At 37.8% G+C, this 12,633-nt stretch overlaps 1 protein-coding gene across 1 annotated transcript; it reads left to right on the top strand.

Annotated features, from left to right (window-relative positions):
* The first annotated feature begins 1,198 nt into the window (after positions 1 to 1,198).
* LOC148868166 (PIF / Ping-Pong family of plant transposase) lies at positions 1,199 to 11,914 on the top strand. Its single transcript, XM_088968048.1, has 2 exons — positions 1,199 to 1,824; positions 10,579 to 11,914. Exons 1-2 carry the CDS (start codon positions 1,689 to 1,691, stop codon positions 11,622 to 11,624), a joined length of 1,182 nt encoding a protein of 393 aa, XP_088824174.1. The 5' UTR covers positions 1,199 to 1,688; the 3' UTR covers positions 11,625 to 11,914.
* Positions 11,915 to 12,633: the final 719 nt, after the last annotated feature.

The following is a 12,633-nucleotide window of genomic DNA, read 5'->3' as shown; positions in this document are numbered from 1 at the left end:
TGCATGGACTGGCACTGTGTCATCAACACTCAAGGGAAGGTTGACATGCGGGCCTAGCCTAATCATGACCCTTCATCACGCCAGTCCCTTGTCTAAGCTGAATGAGCTGTCCCGTTGCCCATAACGCATGGGTGTGTCCCAGCCTAACGGTTGCCTATCATCATCAACACTCATGTGCCCAGCATCATCGGCATACAGAAGTTCCTCTCATTTGTGCCCAATCACCTCTCATCATGATCGTCCCCCTTTAACACGTAAGAGACGCCTCCCATGGATCTGCTAGATCTAGCAGAGAACCACAATCATACGAATTGAGGTCATGATCCAGTACTACTGAACTTGTTGAAACCATCACATCGGACAACTCCTAGCCTCATAGTACATATAAAGTTTGTCCTGACCTATCTTAGCTTGAACGCTTCATGAGTTTCTTCCGCTGCAGATCTACCCCCATTGCAGAATGGAGCAGACCGCCAAGCCCTGTCTTAGTTCAGTATGTGCTACTTTGCTGTGCTGGGTTTTATTACATTTACATATAATCCCAACCCACTCTCCATTCTCCACTCTTCCCTTCCCTGATTACGGAGGGATGCCTCCAACCTACAACCCATACATCGACAAGGATGAGTTTAATATATATAAACACAGAGACTAGGCCAACACATTGATCGACCTGCTACTTTGGTCTTGATGCAATACAACTGCAATCAGATGCCCTCATGAACCGGGAGGAAACTACCAATCCGTCATCTAACCTTTTTTTTTATCTTTTTTGTCTAAAGAGAGGGTTCTTTCGCCATTTTGAAAATTAATACATAAATTATTTTCCAGTTGACTCCATTATAAGTCTTTAACCATATAAAATATATAATCATGTACTTATGCATGTATACCTATGTTTATTTAAGCCATTCGGGAACCTGTTCATGGCCAGGTTCAGGCTTTATCTTTTGTCAAAATTTGAACGGGCCCGGCCTATAACTCGAGCCCAAAGCCCGACCCGTGAAAGTTATTTTTTTTTTAAACAGGGGAGGGGGAGGTTGATTGATCAAAGTTATTTAGGTATCATACCTGTGTATTGCCTCAGTCAATAGGCAATAGCAGAGAGAAACGTGTATATTGAAATTTACAACTTTACAAAAGAAAAAAAAAATACAAACAAAACTCTTTTTGTATGCATTATTTCCTCTCTACATTATATGCATTTAGTAGATTCGAAGAGAGAGAGAAACTACTAACTAGTAATACCCATGGCCATGTCCGTGTCTTCTTACTTGGCTTTGCTACATTGTCCAGAACAGTAAACAAGCACGTCTTAGACTTAAATTTCTCATTTTTTCTCCTGTCAAAGCTTTTACAAACTCCGCTCATTTCCTCGACTCTTTCTTCCTGCTTGCATGCTTTTAGCGCCACAAACATCACCTCCACCACCATTAATATGCTCTACAATTAACTATATCCACCCGTAAACTTTTTTGCATGCTTTGCTTCTTACGCCCTTCACGACCCACAACTTCTTCCATTATTCTCTTTTGATTTCACCGTCTCTCTATACTCTTGCCGTGGAATCTGGTTTTACGAGCGATGGGTCCTTTCTGTATGAATTCCGTTGTTTTCCTTTAATTTTATTCGGTTGACGTTGGTGGCTCCTCCTCTCAGCTCCCAATCGATTGTGTTCTCGAGTTCCAATGGGACCTGTTAGAGGGTTCAAGAGAAAGAGGAAGGTAGACAAGAAGGCTGAAAGAAAAGCCTCGGCCGCCCCAGCGCCGTCACAACTGGATGAGCCCGTTGATTGGTGGGACGACTTCTCCAAGAGAATTACTGGTATATCGCCTTTGCTTTGTTACTGTTGCTTACTATTTTCCCTTGCCTTTTCTTTTTGATATTCTGTTGTTGTTGTGTTTATTTGTTCAACATATGCATATGGATACTGCTCTTACTGTGTTCGACCAGTATGGTAGTTATTATGTTACTCGTTAGGTTTTCCTTTTGTTTGGTGGAATTTTAGCACATGGGTTCAACCCAGTTTTGGTTAATTAGATCAATTTCCTGCCTTATTTCTCATACAAGCCTGCTGAAGTGCTGATGATGTGTTGAATATACATTTAGGTTCATGTATAGGCTAAAGAGGATCCCCAATATTCCATTTTATACTACTTCTGAGTAATCTGCCTTCTAGCTGACATTCTTGTTTTTTTTTTTTTTCGGTACATTTAGGAAACCATAGGACGCTGCTGTTCAGGAACATTTACTACTTCATTTAGTGAAATTCCACCTTGGGTCAAATCTTCATTTCACCTTCACATTTGAATCACTTAAAAGTAGATTGCCAGTCAAAGAACTTGCCATTGCCTCCCTGTGTTTCTGTTAAATCATCTTACGATCTATCAGAATATGGAATTCATGAATGATTTTGGATTTCATTTGCATTTGGCTTTAGGAATGTGGAACTGTTGTTTATGGTGGACAGTGTATGCTATATAAGGGACAAAATAAAGTTGTTTATGCATGTCAATTGTAGCCAATTTTTTTTCATTTATCTTCGAGATTGGGAAGAAGGGGTTTCAGGTTAATTGACTTTATTTTTTATCAGTTTTATTGGCTTTGTCTGTAAGGATAGTTTTCATTTCAAGTTCACATAATTTGAGAGAACCGACTACAAAGTTCTAGCTTAGACATGTAGAATGTCTGACCTTTTTCTTAAGACTTGGATGTAAGAACATGAGGTACTGCACTTCTGCTTTAAGTTTCCATGATATTATTGTCTCTTACAAACACTTCAAGCCAATATTTTGGTGCTATAATGTGGTATTGGTTCTTCAAATTGCTTTAAATGTGATAACCACAGATGGAATTGTTGGCATCTACTAGTGATTGGGCATTGCCAGTTTGTCTTAGGTGAAATTTTCCATTGTATTTTTCTTGGGCGAGTATTCTTTATTGAAGGATATGCTGGGCCTTGTGGTGAAGGGTTTGAGTTGTAAGGGGATTATTAATTATTGGCTGAGAGGCCGGTGCTTCAGAAGAATGCTGGTTTTAGCCTGGCTTCATATTCTTTTTTTTTTTTTTTGAGCTACTAATTTGATATTAAGTCACTCAAACAATGTAGTAGGTGGATCAAGTAACATTTTATGGGATAAGGTGTTAAAGCACACGTTGATATTTTAGGGCCTTAGAACTTGGGTTGAAGATACAGCCATGTGGAGGAAAAAATGGTACTTGGAGAATTGTCATCTGTAGGAAGCATTTGCACAATGGTTGATGTAACTCAGTTTTTCACCTTTTAGGGAAAAACCTTGCTATCTCACTTCTCATTGAAATTTTAGCCACATCTTAAATGTTAGTCTCAATTTCATTGGCTAAACATGAGTAAATTGGTAATTCTGTTTAGGGGATCCTAGCTCATTTCTTCCCTTTCTATCTTCTCCAATTTCAGCTAGGTGTTTTGCTTCCTTCCTCTATACCTTGGATCAAAATAGACTATATTGAGATTTAGGTTTTGGAAGGTGGCATACCATTTTTTATTGCAAACATCACCCTTAGTGATCTGCTCATATTTTGGGTTTAGTTTATCTCCTGTTCATCTTTTATGAAATCCTAAGGTGCATTTTAGATGATGCCAACAAATAGTAAGTGAAAGAACTTGCAAAATCAACCCTTGGGAACAAAACATTGTTCTATAATGAACACACTGATAAGCAACAGAAATTATGTTTTTGAAAGAGAAATTAAGTTACAAATTAGAATTCCTGCCGGCCAGATAATATATCTGAAATTCATGTTGCAAGATGGAGATTGAGATCCAACTTTTCTGGATCAATCATTGATGAAAATCCACATTCCTTTTATCCAAGAGAATGGACACCTCTACTAGCTTGTCTAAGAATCCGTATTTTTAGATGCTAAACCATGATGCAAGGCTTTCCACTTGTTCAAGGTGTGGTATAAGCCTTACAAGCATCTTACATATGCATATGTTTGTGCGTGTAAGTGTGTGTATAAATCCCATTTGGTGAATCTTGTACCTTTGTCTGAGACAACGAGTTGGTGGTATTCTTCAGATGGTGCTTGGACCTTTAATGGTTTCCTGATGTTCCCTCCAAGCTCCCCTTAATAGGATAGAGGTTTTTTCACCCCAACCCTAAAACGTTAGCTCTCCAATTACTGTTGCTAAAGTGGAAGGGAAAAAAGGGATGATGATTGATATTTATATGGGGATAATAAACAAAAGAATATGGTTAAACAACTAACCAATATCAAAGCTAAAAAATAAAAGATTGTTCTTTCAAATGAGACATAGGTGTATATCTTATGTGAGGTGAAAACATCAGATATAAGGCATGCTTAATGCTTACATCTCACTCAGAGACATCTGCCTCATAAATGTCTCATAGTTTGAGGAGTACAGTCCATGTGCATACTATGCATCAGATATGAGCCTCAGTGTATTTTAGGAACTCCTCACACTGAGGTGTGCCTTGATGCTTATACCTGATATGCATCCAAATCATTGGTTGAGCTTGCTTCTAAATAGAAGTGGTCTTCAAAGTTCTTTTGCTGACTTTCTCCCTTATAATATAGGAATTAAACTCATGTATTTGGGTCATTTCTGGACTGAATTTTTCACTTAGTTATTGGACATCAGTTCAACTTTATTGTAACAGTTTATAATACCTAAATTAGAGTACAGACATGCTTTTAGGGAAATTGATACCTTGGCAAAGAGATTCAGCTCTACTTTTGTCTGGATAAGAAGGACTGCAAACAGAATGGCAGATATATTGGCAAAGCAAGGAGTTGATAGACCTGGCTTGTTTTGGGCAAAATTGTAATCTGATGTACTTTGGGCTGCTGGGAACCTATTAACTTTTTTGGGACTTCTTTGTAACTGTGGCTTAAAAGTTTTGGGGGATGACATCCCTGTCATCACATACTGCTACAGCTTTATTTAATTCTAATAAAATAATTATCTTCTGCTAATCGAAAACAAAAGTACCTAAATTGTTATACTAAGTTTGCGACAAGTAAATGGATCTTTTTTGGATAAGGCCTTTTAGGTTGAATTTTAAGGAGGGGAGTATGCTTTTAGCAGTTATGATACCATCATTATAGAATGATAAATCCCTTCCTCCTATATTTCTTGATGTCTGCTTTACACTATACTGTTAATCTGCATCCTTGCTCTTTGTGATGATCTCTCTTATACTTTTTTTTGTTTTTTGTGTAAACCCTTCCTTAATATATAACCTTGTTTTACTAATTGAAGAATAAAACATGCACTCAATTCTGGATTTCAACACCAAGTCTTTCTTCATTTTCTTCTCCATCTTTCCACATAACATTATGAGTTGAAGGGTATAGAATTAAGGCTTCTTGTATATGATCCATTTTTACATGCTTTCCATGGTGGCAATATGGAATTATGGAAACCTTGTTAGCTGTTTCATTGTGGATTTTGACCTCCAAAAGCCTTTCTTCTCCAATATTGTTTTCTGGATTATCCTGTCTTTGTACGTGTAATTGCAAGTTCTGAGGCTATAGAATTAAGTGTTCTTGTATATAATCCAATTTTACATGGTTGCCAAGATGGAAATATGACCTCAGCTTTCCATATTGTCTCACTGTGTACATGCATCACGGTACTTAAATTCTCATCTTACTGCATTCATAACCATTGTTCTGCAAGTTGGCATTGCCTTTTGCAGATTGTCTCAGTGTGACATGCATCTGGAACCTGTCTTGTAGTGTAGTACATAGTTAAGTAACCTGTTACCAATGTACAAATGATCATGCATACTCAGGCATAGAAGTATCCCTGGAATTGTCATTGCCTTCAATAAATGAGAGTGGGGCAAACACTAATGCATCCACATGAGAAAGCACATTATTAGTAGGTCTATTAGCGGTTCCTTCAATAAATGAGAGTGGGGCAAACACTAATGCATCCACATGAGAAAGCACATTATTAGTAGGTCTATTAGTGGTTCCTTCAAGAAATAAGAGTGGGGCAAGGCACATTATTTTAAAATTTTGGCTTATCGAACCAGATAAACCGAATGCTCACCCTTATGACAAAGGAGCTTGTTTCCTTTATTCCCCATACAAATTGCCTTGCTCCAAGATGAATGCAACTCCCTTTGCCTCATAATCTCTTTTATAATAACCAGAAACTTAAGATTATCACGTTTAGTTTTTTCTTTCTTTATTTCTTCAAAAAATAATGTTGATTCAAGTAACCCATGACATGGTATTTTGTGTGATGGTGAAGTATATGATAATTGTAAAGTGGTTCGAGTTTCTATTGCAAAGTTCTAGGTATCAGTGTCAGAAGATGATGCGACTTCTAGATATTAACCACTGTAAGGTAGTACCTGGAAATCACTAAGTGGATAGGAATCTGCTTTCATGTTTTCTATCTATTTATCATGTGATTATTATTTTGATATAATAATTAGAACATGATTAGTGCAAATGATCATTTTGATTACATTTTCTTCTGGAGGCTAGCCTCTAACATTGTTACCTCGTTCTCCAGGATTCCCAGTATCAGCAAATGATCTAGTTGATGCTTTGAGTATAAGTGGGGTTTGGTTTATTCCTTGAATTGTGGCAACGTTTCCTTAACTAGTCCTTATTTTTCTCTTTTTGGTTCATGAAATTTTAGTCTAGTTTAGCAGATCTGCACTCCCTTTCTTCTCATACTATATGTATATATTGGATCTTTTTCTAGCTGATGACAAGATATGTTTTGCATCTTTGTTTCCTTTTACCATTTACCCTGTAAAGACTTGAGCCAGGGATAAACCCAGTGAAAGATAAGGTTGAATTTTGGCTCAAGAAATTCCATTACAGGCAGTACATAGATTCGGGGCTGAATCACTTCCAGCAAAGTGTGGGGTAGAGTTTGAATAGACAACTGGATTTTTTAAGCCACCTTACTTGCATATCTTTATAATGCAGGAGCTAATTTTGAAAAGGAATCTTGGAGTTGGTTGTAAGGTTGAGTTTCAATCTTCTAGAAATTTATTATTCTTAGTTAAAAATAAAATTACTATTTATAATAACGTTTGGACCAAGGATTGAAATTTTGCAACATATTGGTCTGTATTGGCTGATAAATATTGTATCGGTGACCCACCGGTATGCCACTTTAAGCTTGGTTTAGGGGGTTGACCTGTTTCAGGGGGTAGACAGGCATTATACCAATCCCCCTTAACAGGTTTGGAAAAAAAAAACTATGAATAATAAAAGTGCCCAATGGTACAGACCGATACACCCCATCTGGTGTATTGGCCTGTGTCGATATTTAGAACCTTGGTTTGGACATACTATTTATAGTAGTTTTTGTAATTACTTTTTATAGCAAGATCATAATCTACTGCTTTTAGTAATTTATCTTCTTTATATTAGATTAGTGATTCTTACATGCTTTTAAAGAGTTGATTTGAGAGTAGAAGTTCTTGGGTGTTAATTATTCCTCTTCTTGTTCATTAAATATTTGAGGTTGTTAAGCCTGGGCCTATCCTACTTGACTCTATAAATATATTTTAAGACTCAACTTAAGACATGATTTTGAATTCATTTGAAATTGTATATTTGTGTGCCTTATGAGGCATGTTATCCCCAATCTCTTTCTCTCTCTTCTTGTGTGATATGGCCGCAAGCACCTTGTGCTTCTCTAATAGTTTATAGAGTATTTTGTGCTGCTAACGGTTGCACCTGCAACTACTTTTGTTCCTTGCCTAAACACCTTCAAAACTTCACTTCTTTTCTCCATCCTAAACCCACTGATCTCTTCTCTAAACGTACTATAACCTTCCTAAAATAATTCTCAAGGATTAATTAACTTATTTTCCTTTATAATCTACAAATTTCATCATTTCTCATTTACATACTACATTCACCCTAGTAGGACCTTTCTTAGAGATGGCAAATTGACCCATCCCCATGGGGCCCCGCCTTGATCGAGGTGGGTTTTTTGACTATTGAATAGGGTTCGGGAAAAATGCGAAACTCTAGGGTCGGGAATGGTATTTGTCCACCCTGACTATATTATATAACATAATATATATATTATATTATATATTTTTATATACTATATTATATTACACAATATAAAATAGTTCTAGGTAAGTTTCAAAAAAATTAAAAAAAAAATTAATTAATTAATGAGTATACAAGTAAGAATGACTAAGGCAGGGCAAAGTCGGGGATCACCGTTCCCTGTGGGGATGGGGATGGGGTTAGGATTTTTAGCCCTGCTGGGTTTTGAGGCGGGGAATTTGAATTTGGGGTCGAGTACGGGGCAGGCAAAACCCGGCCCCACCCCGCCCCGCCCCGTTGCCATTCCTAACCTTTCTCCATCCCATCCCACATCACTATATGTTTTCCTGTTGTCCCTTTGTCAAATCCACATGGGTGTTTCTGGTAGTTCAGCCTTTTGGTCTAAAGGTGTTTACATATTGAGGAAAGCCAGTCAATAGTCATGTTAAAGTCTAGTTTCTTTTCCTCTTCTTCTTGCTTAGTTGAAGGAGATAATATGAAGATCAGGATGCTATCCTTGAGGAGGTGACCAAGAGGTAATCATTCACAACATCATCTCTAAGAAGGTTAATTGCTAATGGACTGACCATTGAACTCTATATAATTCGTATACTACAGTACTTTGGAGAAGAAAATTAAGAACTATCGTTTATTTACTTGGATTTAATGCTTTTGTCTCCAGAATTGATTCCTAGAAACACCACTGTGATGGAAAGTTTTCCTTTCTTCCTCTATATGCGATGCCTAGAAAACTCTCAGAGTCATTCTAGTAGTATCTACATTTTTTCCAGTCCCAAAACAAGTTAAAACTCCACCTTCCCTGAGGATCCTTTCCTGCATCAAGCCTTATTTGAGCAAGGACAGCAAATCCCAAGTTATACAATATGAAATGATTATAGCATTTATCTTATATGATTGATGACTTAATCCTTTAACAAATTATTGTGGAGGCAAATTAATAAGGTGTACAATGTGCCAACCCACCCTCTCTCCTCTCCCCCAATGTAGTGAGAGTTATGAATTAGGAATATGTGGTTCTGGTCATTGAAGATAATCAAGTGCACATTTTACATCTTAGGTTTCATTTCTGGTAATGAAACAAATTAGTTTGAAGCATATATTGGGCATTATCTTAGAGGCCATTCCCTCCCAAGATTGATCTTTACTTTTTCTCCTTTTGTTTTGGTTATGGGCCTGTGGTTTACCTCCTTTTCTTGGGATACCTCTCTTGGTCTAGCCCTACCTTCTTTGGGCAAAATATGTGATTGTGCTCCTTCCTTTTCCTTCCATGCTCTTTTTGCGTGGAAGTCTCCTTTTTCCTCCCATTTCCATCTCTTTCTCTTTTTCATATCCTTGTTTAGAATTTTATATATTTTCCATAAATAAATAAACAAATAAAAGTGCTTAATTAATATAACGAAATAGTGAAGAAAAATTGATAACCTGATATACAAGATAGACATCAGTCAAAGAATAAGGTAGAGTCCATCCAAAACTATGCAAACATGTAGACAAGCTTCTCAAGGTAGCAAGGACTATACTATATATGCTTCACTCATTACCATAGACCTTGATAAATCATTAGCTATGGTGTTTGAGCCCCTTGTAACATGCATATGAGCTTCTTAAGTTTCTGAAACTGTTGTGTTCACTTTGGTTCTCTATTCTTACACTTATTTCTTTCCCCACCCCTTTTCTGTTGATCTAGTTTGTTCTGTTACAGACTTATGAAATATTGGTTTCTACAATTAAGATAGTAATTATTTTCATATAACCTAGTTTCAAAGAAGCTGGGGTTCTAACAGTAATATGATTCAGAATTTTTTATTCTGTGGGAATCTCTTTTTTGATTGGTAGCAGATCAATGAGAACTTTGTAGAGGAATACCAGTATTAATGGTTTGTATCCAGAATTCTACTTTATTCTCAAGTTCATAATCCGGCCTCAAAGTTAGTGTGGGAACTTTTAGGACATTTAGTAGATGTCCGTCATTTAATAGATGCTCAATTTAGCATATCAGTAGTACCTTGAGATTGAGACCAACCCAGGGTGATCTACAACTTGATCAGTGCATACTGTAGTCATGGAACAATTTAGTCACTATCTAGGTTGTTTCTATCTCAATCATCAGTCTGTGGACTGGTACTGGATTACCGTATGTAAATCAAAGAAAGAAAAGTGGGTTAGGCAATAGGGACTTGCCTAAGCCATTTTATATGGGGTTCTAGACAAGTAGTTAATTTGTACCTCATTCTTTTTTTTTTTCATGCATTAATAAACTGGGATCAGTTACAATCAAGAAAAGAAAAAAAAAAAAAAAAACCTGCCAACTCCATTGAATTCCTATTTTATGTTGTTTCTATTAATTTTGGAAGATTGGTGCTGGTTCTTAGATCAATCAATCCAGTGTGGATATGGAGTTTGTAAGCAGCACTTCTACTCTTACCTAGCAAGATTTCAGAAGGAATGTTGAATACTAGTATCTGAATAATTAACACTCATGAATGAATACTACTTTCTTTTGCTCCTTTGCAGGGCCTTTATCTCTGTCAAATGGTTTGGATAAATTTGAGTCTGTATTCAAAGTCTCGAGGAAGACCTTCAACTACATCTGTTCACTTGTAAAGGAAGATATGATGGCAAAGCCATCAAATTTTATGGGTACAAATGGCAAGCCTCTGTCAATAAATGATCAGGTGGCTGTTGCTCTAAGAAGGCTAAGCTCTGGTGAGTCGCTATTGACAATTGGTGAATCATTTGGAATCAGCCAATCAACAGTTTCTCAAGTGACCTGGAGGTTTGTGGAGGCCATGGAAGAAAGAGGGCTCCACCACCTTCGTTGGCCTGCCACAGAAACAGAGATGACAGAGATAAAGTCTAAGTTTGAGAAAATCCGGGGCCTCCCGAACTGTTGTGGTGCAATTGATACCACTCACATCATGATGTGCTTGCCTTCAGTAGACCCCTCAAATGATGTTTGGTTCGATCATGAGAAGAACCACAGCATGGTGTTGCAGGCAATTGTGGATCCTGAGATGAGGTTCAGGGACATCGTTACTGGGTGGCCAGGGAGCTTGAATGACTCCATTGTGTTACAGAACTCAGGCTTCTTCAAGCTTTGTGAGAAAGGAAAGAGGTTGAATGGGAAAAAGATGAAGTTGTCTGAAGGATCAGAGGTGAGAGAATACATAATTGGGGATGTAGGATTCCCTTTGTTGCCCTGGCTTGTCACACCTTATCAAGGGAAAGATCTTTCAGAATCCAGTACCGAGTTCAACAAGAGGCATTTTGCAACCCGCGTGGTGGCACATAGGGCCTTGGCAAGGTTGAAAGAAATGTGGAGGATTGTTCAAGGAGTGATGTGGAGACCCGACAAGCATAAATTGCCAAGGATAATTCTTGTATGCTGCTTACTGCACAACATCGTCGTTGATCTGGAGGATGAGGTGCAGGATGAGATGCCTTTGTCTCACAACCATGACTCAGGTTATCGTCAGCAGATATGTGACTCAGTTGACAAGAATGCCTCCATCCTGAGAGATAAGCTTTCCCTCTGCTTGTCTGGAAGATTGCCTCCATGAAACAATAGCTAATTGAGTGATCATTTCCTTCTTTCTCTGGGGACAATGTATTGGTTGGTTTACTGACTGGTTTCTGAGTTATGAATTTGCCATTTACAGGCCCGCAGCCTGCTTGTGACGGGAGCCTCTCACTGGCGACCCTGAAGAGTTTTATTTCCTCTTTCAATTTCAACATGTATAAAATTTAGATGTGAATGGCACGTTGCCATAATGTTTAACAAGGTTAAGAAGGTAATGATGGAAAGGGAAGTGAGGTCTCCCGGAACCACCGATTGTTCGACTCTCCCAAAGCTTTCTTTGTTCATCTCCATCTGCTTGAAATGTAGCTTCATTCTTATGCAGTGATGCACAAGCGTGCTGGTACCAGGTAGATGAACCTGGAAGTTGGAACTGGGTGATGTTTGAACTTTGATGCATTAGCAATCCACTTGTTCCGCCATTAAGTCGCGTCTGGGTTTTCCAGTTGATCAGTGAATCTAACAATTTTTCTGAATTACACAGTGAAAGTTCACCAAAAATGAATCAGTCTGGACGTAATAAATACTCTTGTACACTAACCGATGGAAATTCACCGATATTCTAAGTCTAAGGGGGTGCTTTTGCCTTTTGATTGGAGAGGTCACGTTTGAGAATTTGGCCAGTCAAAATCAACCCTGTGAATTTTGATGAATTCTCATTGATTAATGTAAATCATAAAGTGTAGGTGATCTGGACACAAAATAAAATGTGCATAATGTAGGACGGTAGGTGGATAGGGCAATGAAATTTTTTTACTTTTCGCTGCACTACTATATGACTGTAGGCTGGTTTCTGTTTGGTTAACACCAGGAAGGATAAAAGAATAAAATTAGGGTTATATAATTGAATGACAGACTCAATCATCCAGCTGACTGACTTATTCATTTGGACCTCTGATTGAATGATGGGCCTAGGGCTCTCGTAAGTGACTATAAACAAATACACCTTTAAGCGCTGTATTTCGTTTTCTTTAAAGAGCGGGGCTCGAACC

Source organism: Nelumbo lutea, chromosome 2 (assembly GCF_056320005.1).
Source record: "Nelumbo lutea isolate HS-2025 chromosome 2, American lotus-T2T, whole genome shotgun sequence".
Taxonomy (NCBI): Eukaryota; Viridiplantae; Streptophyta; class Magnoliopsida; order Proteales; family Nelumbonaceae; genus Nelumbo; species Nelumbo lutea.
The sequence above is the reverse complement of the archived record's forward strand: the minus strand, read 5'-3'. Positions and strand labels throughout refer to the sequence as shown.

Excerpts from the sequence above, each read along its gene's own strand:
- LOC148868166 (XM_088968048.1), top strand. The coding sequence starts at position 1,689 with ATGGGACCTGTTAGAGGGTTCAAGAGAAAGAGGAAGGTAGACAAGAAG. Across the intron at positions 1,825-10,578 it reads CTTCTCCAAGAGAATTACTG|GGCCTTTATCTCTGTCAAAT; the intron begins GTATATCGCCTT and ends GCTCCTTTGCAG.